General features: G+C 23.6%; 1 protein-coding gene across 3 annotated transcripts in view; it reads left to right on the top strand.

The window, feature by feature from the left end:
* LOC133608457 (uncharacterized) overlaps positions 1-9,576 on the top strand; it is a 444,769-nt gene extending 435,193 nt beyond the window's left edge. The window contains exons 34-38 of one of the 3 annotated variants that reach the window (XM_061963698.1): positions 383-433; positions 503-781; positions 4,278-4,457; positions 4,546-4,801; positions 8,679-9,576. In XM_061963698.1, coding sequence (XP_061819682.1) covers positions 383-433; positions 503-781; positions 4,278-4,457; positions 4,546-4,801; positions 8,679-8,719 — 807 coding nt within the window. In that variant the 3' untranslated portion in view covers positions 8,720-9,576. The remainder of the gene's footprint in view (positions 1-382; positions 434-502; positions 782-4,277; positions 4,458-4,545; positions 4,802-8,678) is intronic. The other 2 variants (XM_061963697.1, XM_061963696.1) reach the window with 2 other exon arrangements.
* Positions 9,577-11,252: the final 1,676 nt, after the last annotated feature.

Genomic DNA, 11,252 nt, shown 5'->3' with positions numbered 1-11,252 from the left:
AAAATGAATACATGGCTTATTTTGAACATTTGTATGACTGAGAGCCAACTTTTAGGGAAACAAAAATCTTGATATTGTTTTGAAAAATAATAAAAGTAACAAAATGGCCTCGGCATACTTTGATATTTCAATGTGTAAAAAGTTTGGACACCCTTGGTTTAACGGTTAGTGTGGTTCGTAGCATGCTGAGCCATAGCCTGGTCCTCCAGTGATAATACTACTTGGAAGGAAGTTCATTTTCCACCAAGCAGGGGAAGATAAGTATTTTCGATGCGGCCTCACACTGTGGATAGATAGTTGGTTGCGGCTTGCTCCGAAATTGAAGGCGGTGTTGTGGCGAGACGTGCTCCCTTGTTGATGTTGTGGTCCTTGTGTCCCACAGCAGGTCCTCCACAGCGTGTCCAACCTGCACCTGCTGCTCAGCATGCTGCAGGTACGACCCCCCCCCTCAGCCCGCCATGTCCAGCAGGGCCAGGTGTAAATGTGTGTGCGTGTGCGGCAGGCGGTGGTGGTGCAGCAGGACAGCTTCATCGAGGACCAGCGCCAGGCCCTGAGCGAGCGCTCCTCGTCCTGCTCCTCCTCCTCCCTGTCCCGCCCGTCCTCGCGGCCCGGCTCGCTGATCGAGCAGGAGAAGCAGCGCAGCCTGGAGAAGCAGCGGCAGGAGCTGGCGGCGCTGCACAAGCAGCAGGCGGCGCACGCCGAGGAGCGGCGCCGGCGCGAGAAGGAGTGGGAGAGCAGGGAGCGGCGGCTGGCCGAGAAGGAGACGCTGCTGCTTCTGCAGGTGAGTCCTCCTTCAGAGTAGTCAGTGTACAGCTGCTGGGTTGTGTGTCTTAAAACGATGTTTGCAATTTATCGAATGCATTTTTTATTGAAATCAATTCCGTGTTTCGTGCAATATTTCAACATCTTTAATGTGCAAGTTGTATCAAAATGCCCCCCCACATACTTTTCTTTATTTATAAGAAAAAAAAATATATAAAAATAAGTATACATAAATAATGTAAACTTAAATAAATAAAAATATTAAACCTTAAAAAATAATACTAATAATTCATGACCTCCTTACAACACATATAAATATAATGTAAATTTAAATATAAAATAAATATCTAAAAAATAAATGTCATGATTCACAACATACAGGTATATAAATATACATAATGTAAATTTAAATATAAAAAAAATATATATATAAATATATTTTTTTTAAATGGCATGATTCACAACCTTACAACATATATAAATATACATGAATAATTTAATTTTAAATATAAAAATATTTAAAAAAATAGTTATGATTCACAACCTTACAACATATATAAATATACATTAATAATTTAATTTAAATATAAAAATATTTTTTAAAAAGTCATGATTCACGACCTTACAACATATATAAATATAATGTACATTTAAATATCAAATAAATATTTTAAAAATATTTAAAAAAATTTCATGATTCACAACATCCTTACAACATATATAAATATACATATTGTAAATTTAAATATAAAAATAATATATATATATATTTTTAAATGTCATGATTCATGACCTTACAACATATATAAATATACATGAATAATTTAATCTTAAATAAATACAAATATTAAACCTTAAAAAATAATACTAATAATTCATGACCTCCTTACAACACACATAAATATAATGTAAATTTAAATATAAAATAAATATTTAAAAAAAAAATGTCATGATTCACAACATCCTTACAACATACAGGTATATAAATATACATAATGTAAATTTAAATATAAAAATAATATATATATATAGATATATATATATTTTTTAAATGGCATGATTCACAACCTTACAACATATATAAATATACATGAATAATTTAATTTTAAATATAAAAATATTTAAAAAAAATAGTTATGATTCACAACCTTACAACATATATAAATATACATTAATAATTGAATTTAAATATAAAAATATTTTTTAAAAAGTCATGATTCACGACCTTACAACATATATAAATATAATGTAAATTTAAATATCAAATAAATATTTTTAAAATATTTTAAAAAATGTCATGATTCACAACATCCTTACAACATATATAAATATACATATTGTAAATTTAAATATAAAAATAATATATATATATATTTTTAAATGTCATGATTCATGACCTTATAACATATATAAATATACATGAATAATTTAATCTTAAATAAATAAAAATATTAAACCTTAAAAAATAATACTAATAATTCATGACCTCCTTACAACACATATAAATATAATGTAAATTTAAATATAAAATAAATATAAAAAAAAAAAAATGTCATGATTCACAACATCCTTACAACATACAGGTATATAAATATACATAATGTAAATTTAAATATAAAAATAATATATATATATATATATATATAGATATATATCTTTTTTAAATGGCATGATTCACAACCTTACAACATATATAAATATACATGAATAATTTAATTTTAAATATAAAAATATTTAAAAAAAAGTTATGATTCACAACCTTACAACATATATAAATATACATTAATAATTTAATTTAAATATAAAAATATTTTAAAAAAGTCATGATTCACGACCTTTCAACATATATAAATATAATGTACATTTAAATATCAAATAAATATTTTTAAAATATTTAAAAAAATGTCATGATTCACAACATCCTTGCAACATATATAAATATACATATTGTAAATTTAAATATAAAAATAATAAATGTTTTTTTTTAAATGTCATGATTCATGACCTTACAACATATATAAATATACATGAATAATTTAATCTTAAATAAATAAAAATATTAAACCTTAAAAAATAATACCAATAATTCATGACCTCCTTACAACACATATAAATATAATGTAAATTTAAATATAAAATAAATATTAAAAAAAAAAATGTCATGATTCACAACATCCTTACAACATACAGGTATATAAATATACATAATGTAAATTTAAATATAAAAATAAAATATATATATATATATATATAGATATATATATATATATATATATATATATATATTTTAAATGGCATGATTCACAACCTTACAACATATATAAATATACATTAATAATTTAATTTTAAATATAAAAATATTTTTTTAAAAAAGTTATGATTCACAACCTTACAACATATATAAATATACATTAATAATTTAATTTAAATATAAAAATATTGTTTTAAAAGTCATGATTCACGACCTTACAACATATATAAATATAATGTTAATTTAAACATCAAATAAATATTTTAAAAATATTTAAAAACATGTCATGATTCACAACATCCTTACAACATATATAAATATACATATTGTAAATTTGAATATAAAAATAATATATATATATTTTTTAAATGTCATGATTCATGACCTTACAACATATATAAATATACATGAATAATTTAATCTTAATTAAATAAAAATATTAAACCTTAAAAAATAATACTAATAATTCATGACCTCCTTACAACACATATAAATATAATGTAAATTTAAATATAAAATAAATATTAAAAAAAAAAATGTCATGATTCACAACATCCTTACAACATACAGGTATATAAATATACATAATGTAAATTTAAATATAAAAATAATATATATATATAGATTTATTTTTATTTTTTAAATGGCATGATTCACAACCTTACAACATATATAAATATACATTAATAATTTAATTTTAAATATAAAAATATTTAAAAAAAAGTTATGATTCACAACCTTACAACATATATAAATATACATTAATAATTTAATTTAAATATAAACAATTTTTTTTTAAAGTCATGATTCACGACCTTACAACATATATGAATATAATGTTAATTTAAACATCAAATAAATATTTTAAAAATATTTTAAAAAATGTCATGATTCACAACATCCTTACAACATATATAAATATACATATTGTAAATTTAAATATAAAAATAATATTTTTTTTTTTTTTTAAATGTCATGATTCATGACCTTACAACATATATAAATATACATGAATAATTTAATTTAAATATAAAATATTTTAAAAAAGTCATGATTCACGACCTCTTTACAGTAAGGTCATAGGCTCCCTTGTTGAAGACCTGGAGTGTCCTTCGTGTGTTAGTGTGTGTGTGTGTGTGTGTGTGTGTGTGTGTGTGTGTGTACAATGTGTGTGTGTGTGTGTGTGTGTGTGTGTGTGTGTGTGTGTGTGTGTGTGTGTGTGTGTGTGTACAATGTGTGTGTAACATGAGTGATGTGGCGGCAGGAGACGGAGCTAAGCAAGTATCAGAAGGACGTGCAGGATGAGAGGCAGGACCTGCAGGGCAGGAAGGAAGACTACCAGAGAAACTTGGAGAGACTGAGGGACGCTCAGAGGAAGTTGGACAAGGAGCGGGAGTTGCTGCAGAGACAGATGGACAAGATGGAGGAGCGCCGACGGGCTGAGGTACTTCCTCCTCCTCAGTCCTGCTCACACTACTTGCTCACCTTCTAGACATTGTGGACTAAACCTCCCGTCTCCCTCCACTTCCCAGAGGACGCCCTCCACCACGTCCGAGGAGTCCCAGTTGGCGGGCAGCTCCCAGTCCCTGGACCTGGACCTGGACCCGGCGGACGTGTCGCCCTCGCAGCGCCCCAAGGCCAGCAAGACGCGAGGCCTCAACCCCTTCACCTCGTCCTCGTCCTCGTCTTCGGCCTCGGCCGACGCCAACAAGCAGCTGAGCAAGAGCCTGATGCAGCTCGCCAAGCGCAAAGACAAGCGCAAGAAGAAGGTCAAAGGTCAAGTCGCAGGTGAGCGCTCCAAGTCCCAGCGTTGTCTTCTTCTATGGTTATCATCACACACAAACCTTAAAAAACATCATAATTCACGACCTTCTTACAACACACATAAATATAATGTAAATTTAAATATAAAAATTATATATATAGATATAAAGTATATATTTTTTAAATGTCATGATTCACGACCTTACAACATATATAAATATACATGAATAATTTAATTTAAATATAAAAATATCTAAAAAATATATAAATCTACATGAATAATTTTATTTAAATATACAAATATTTAAAATATATATATAAATTTACATGAATACATTTAAATATGAAAATATTTTTAAAAAGTCATGATTCACGACCTTACAACATATATAAATATACATTAATAATAATAATTTAAATATAAAAATATTTTTTAAATATCATGATTCACGACATTTCAACATATATAAATATACATAATTTAATTTTAAATATAAAAATATTTTTTAAAAAGTCATAATTCACAACCTTACAACATATATAAATATACATAAATAATTTAATTTTAAATATATATATTTTTTTTAATCATAATTCACGACCTTACAACATATATAAATATACATGAATAATTTAATTTGAATATAAAAATATTTTTAAATAGTCATGATACACGACCTTACAACATATATAAATATACAAGAATAATTTAATTTAAATATAAACATATTTAAAAAAACATATATAAATATACATGAATAAATTTAAATATTAAAATATTTTTTAAAAAGTCATGATTCACGACCTTACAACATATTTAAATATACATTAATAATAATAATTTAAATATAAAAATATTTTTTAAATGTCATGATTCACGACCTTACAACATATATAAATATACATGAATAATTTAATTTAAATATAAAAATATGTTTTAAATGTCATGATTCATGACCTTACATGAATAATTTAATTTTAAATATAAAAATATTTTTAAAAAGTCATAATTCACGACCTTACAACATATATAAATATACATGAATAATTTAATTTAAATATTAAAAAAAAAATTTTAAAGTCATGATTCACGACCTTACAACATATATAAATATACATACATAATTTAATTTTAAATATAAAAATATATTTTTTAAAGTCATAATTCACAACCTTACAACATATATAAATATACCTGAATAATTTAATTTAAATATAAAAATATTTTTTTTAAAGTCATGATTCACCACCTTACAACATATATAAATATACATGAATAATTTAATTTAAATATAAAAATGTTTTTTAAATGTCATGATTCACGACCTTACATGAATAATTAAATTTTAAATATAAAAATATTTTTAAAAAGTCATAATTAACGACCTTACAACATATATAAATATGCATGAATAATTCAATTTAAATATAAAAATATTTTTTTTAAAGTCACGATTCACGACCTTACAGCAAATATAAATATACATAAATAATTTAATTTTAAATATAAAAATATGTTTTTAAAAGTCATAATTCACGACCTTACAACATATATAAATATACATGAATAATTTAATTTAAATATAAAAATATCTAAAAAATATATAAATCTACATGAATAATTTAATTTAATATACAAATATTTAAAAATAGATATATAAATTTACATGAATACATTTAAATATAAAAATATTTTTAAAAAGTCATGATTCACGACCTTACAACATATATAAATATACATTAATAATAATAATTTAAATATAAAAATTTTTTTTTTTAAAGTCATGATTCACGACCTTACAACATATATAAATATACATTCATAATAATAATTTAAATATAAAAATATTTTTTAAATATCATGATTCACGACCTTTCAACATATATAAATATACATAAATAATTTAATTTGAATATAAAAATATTTTGAAATAGTCATGATTCACGACCTTACAACATATATAAATATACATGAATAATTTAATTTTAAATATAATTTTTTTTTTTTAAATCATAATTCATGACCTTACAACATATATAAATATACATGAATAATTTAATTTAAATATAAAAATATTTTTAAATAGTCATGATTCACGACCTTACAACATATATAAATATACATGAATAATTTAATTTAGATATAAACATATTTAAAAAAATATATAAATATACATGAATAAATTTAAATATAAAAATATTTTTTAAAAAGTCATGATTCACGACCTTACAACATATATAAATATACATTAATAATAATAATTTAAATATAAAAATATTTTTTAAATGTCATGATTCACGACCTTATAACATATATAAATATACATGAATAATTTAATTTAAATATAAAAATATTTTTTAAATGTCATGATTCACGACCTTACATGAATAATTTAATTTTAGATATTAAAATATTTTTAAAAAGTCAAAATTCACGACCTTACAATATATATAAATATACATACATAATTTAATTTTAAATATAAAAATATCTAAAAAATATATAAATCTACATGAATAATTTAATTTAAATATACAAATATTTAAAAAATACATGTAAATTTACATGAATACATTTAAATCTAAAAATATTTTTAAAAAGTCATGATTCACGACCTTACAACATATATAAATATACATTAATAATAATAATTTAAATATAAAAATATTTTTTTTAAAAAGTCATGATTCACGACCTTACAACATATCAGAAGAATCAGAATCAGCTTTATTGTCATTACGCAAGGTAACGAGATTGAGGCCATTCCATACAGTGCGATGTGTGCATGCTAGAAAAACAATGTGCAAATATATAAAAATATAAAAAATGTAGAAGTGCAATGAATATGGTGTGAAATGAATATATACATGAAAAAAAAAAAGGAAAAAAAAAAAAAAAAATATATATATATATATATAAATATACATTAATAATAATAATTTAAATATAAAAATATTTTTTAAATGTCATGATTCACGACCTTACATGAATAATTTAATTTTAGATATTAAAATATTTTTAAAAAGTCAATATTCACGACCTTACAACATATATAAATATACATGAATAATTTAACTTAAATATAAAAATATTGTTTTTAAAGTCATAATTCACGACCTTACAACATATATAAATATACATGAATATTTGAATTTAAATATAAAAATATTTTTTTTAAAGTCATGATTCACGACCTTACAACATATATAAATATACATGAATAATTTAACTTAAATATAAAAATATTGTTTTTAAAGTCATAATTCACGACCTTACAACATATATAAATATACATGAATATTTGAATTTAAATATAAAAATATTTTTTTTAAAGTCATGATTCACGACCTTACAACATATATAAATATACATGAATAATTGAATTTGAATATAAAAATATTTTTTTTAAAAGTCATGATTCACGACCTTACAACATATATAATTTAATTTGAAATATAACATTTTTTAAGTCATAATTCACGACCTTACAACATATATAAATATACATGAATAATTTAATTTAAATATAAAATTATTTTAAAAATATATATAAATATACATGAATACTTTAATTTAAATATAAAAATATTTTAAAAATATATAAATATACATGAATAAATGTAAATATATATATTTTTTTTTAAGTCATGATTCACGACCTGACAACATATATAAATATACATGAATAATTTAATTTAAATATAAAAATATTTTTTAAAAAGTCATGATTCACGACCTTACAACATATATAAATATACATGAATAATTTAATTTAAATATATATATATATATATATATATATATTTTTTTTTTTTTAAGTCATAATTCACGACCTTACAACAAATATAAATATACATGAATAATTGAATTGAAATATAAACACACGCGCCTCCTTTCCAGACCCCGAGCCTCCGCTTGATGGCCAGATCTTCTTCTGCTGAGACCTGACAGGAAGTGGACCTCTGGCCACGCCCACACCTTGAGGACAGGAAATGGAAGTGCATTAAAAGGAAATGAAAGAAAAAAAGTCAACGTTGACGTTTAAAGTGCAAACAAATTGACAAAAAGCTTTGATTGGACAGGAAGACGTGGTCATGTGATCTCCTGCGGCCATCTTGGATGAAATCTTCTCTTCTTTGTTGGTTCTCGCTTTGTTTTTGTTGGGATTGCACGCCAATCATCTTCTCTTTTTATCCTCGACTTGGTTACCAGCGCGCGGCCGTTAAATGTGTGCAGTTTCTGGAACGTCACGCTGCTTCTATTTCATCTTCTAACTTCACATCAAATCACTTTTCATTAGGTTTCTTTTACGCTAAAAATGGCGTCTCTGCAAAATGTTTACACATGAAAAAGTTGCATTAGTTACTAAAACATGTTTTTCGTTAACTACCTGCGGGTCAGGTACAGCTGCGCCCCCTGCTGGTAGATTTGGAGAACCACAAGTTTCCCCTCTGCGCTGTTTTTGTTGGCGATTTGTCAGGAAGCAGCTTTAAAAAGGGGGCGGAGCCGACACGTCTTCTTCCCGCCTCCTGAAAGACGGCCGAATGCACTAAAAAGCTTTTGTAACGGGGAAAAAAAAGTGTTTGTACGAAGAAAAGACAAATGTAAATATGATCTATGTATAAAACAAATCACCTGTACAAAAAAAAAAAGGTTACTTTTTGTGATTTATTACAATATTTTCTAAGAATGTTTATTTATGTTTTATTCTCTCCCTGTTTGGGAGAGGCCATAAACATGTGATGTTTCGCTCCTAATTAAAACAAAGTTAAACACAAGCTTTTTTGGGGCTTTTATTTGATCTTTTAGTACAAATTGTTTGAAATTATGTTTAACTGTGTTTTATTCATTTTTATTACCTATGTGAATATATTATTTTCACAATATCCATCCATTTTTCTCAGTTGTAATAATCTATAAATATTTTCTGCGGAGGATTTTGGTATAATTTATTTTTTAAGCACAAAAATAAAATTTTGACACCAAATTTCAGCCAAAGAAAGCTTGTTTTAAATTATATTTGATATTAATAAATAGGTAAATTATATTAAGTCTTTAAATATTAGTGTATTGCTGTATGTCTTTTAGTTGAAATCGTTTTAAATAATGTTTAAAACTTGTATTTAACTGTTGTATTCATTTTTATTACATAAGTGAATATATCATTTTCACGATATAATAAACTAAATTACCTGTGGGGGATCTTTATATATATATATATATATATATATATATATATATATATATATATATATATATATATATATATATATATGTATATATGTGTATATATGTATATATGTATATATATGTATATATATATGTATATATATATATATGTATATATATATATATGTATGTATATATATATATATATATATATATATATATATATTCTATTTTTACTAATAAAAATACAATTGATAAATACATATATTATACTTTGTTTTCAAATATTAATGTATTACTGTATATCTTTTAGTTGAAATCGTTTTCAATGTTTAAAACTTGTAGTTAACTGTTTTATTAATGTTTATTACATAAGTGAATACATCATTTTCACGATATAATAATAAACAAAATTATCTGTGGGGTATCTTAATATATATATATATATGTATATATTTTTTTTATATTCTATTTTTACTAATTAAAATAACATTTTGACACCAAATTTCAGCCTAAGAAAACTTGTTTTAAATTGTATTTGATATTGATAAATACGTAAATTATTTTTAGTTTTCAAATATTTTAATGTATTACTGTATATCTTTTAGTTCAACATCGTTTTAAATAATGTTTAAAACTTGTAGTTAACTGTTTTATTTATTTTTATTGCATACGTGAATATATAATTTTCACGATATAATAAACTAAATTATCTGTGGGGGATCTTAATATATATAAATATATATATATATATATATTTATATTCTATTTTTACTAATTAAATACAATTTTGACACCATATTTCAGCCTAAGAAAACTTGTTTTAAATTGTATTTGATATTGATAAATACATAAATTATATGTAGTTTTCAAATATTAATGTATTGCTGTATATAGAATAGATATGGAATAGAAAGTACTTTATTGATCCCTGTGGGAAATTCAGCAATAAATATTTTGGTTGAAATCGTTTTAAATGTTTAAAATTTGTATTTAACTGTTTTATTTATTTTTATTACATAAGTGAATATATCATGTTCACGATATAATAAACTAAATTATCTGTGGAGGATCTTAATATAATTATATATATATTTTTATATTCTATTTTTAATAATAAAAATTGAAATTTGACACCAAATTTCAGCCTAAGAAAGCTTGTTTTGAATTGTATTTGATATTGATAAACAGGTAAATTATATTTAGTTTTCAAATATTAATGTATTGCTGTGTATCTTTTAGCTGAAATCATTTTAAATAATGTTTAAAAGTTGTATTTAACTGTTTTATTCATTTTTATTACAT

This window comes from Nerophis lumbriciformis, linkage group LG06 (genome assembly GCF_033978685.3).
Source record: "Nerophis lumbriciformis linkage group LG06, RoL_Nlum_v2.1, whole genome shotgun sequence".
NCBI lineage: Eukaryota > Metazoa > Chordata > Actinopteri > Syngnathiformes > Syngnathidae > Nerophis > Nerophis lumbriciformis.
Note: the sequence above shows the minus strand (reverse complement) of the source record. Positions and strands in the feature narration are given on the sequence as shown.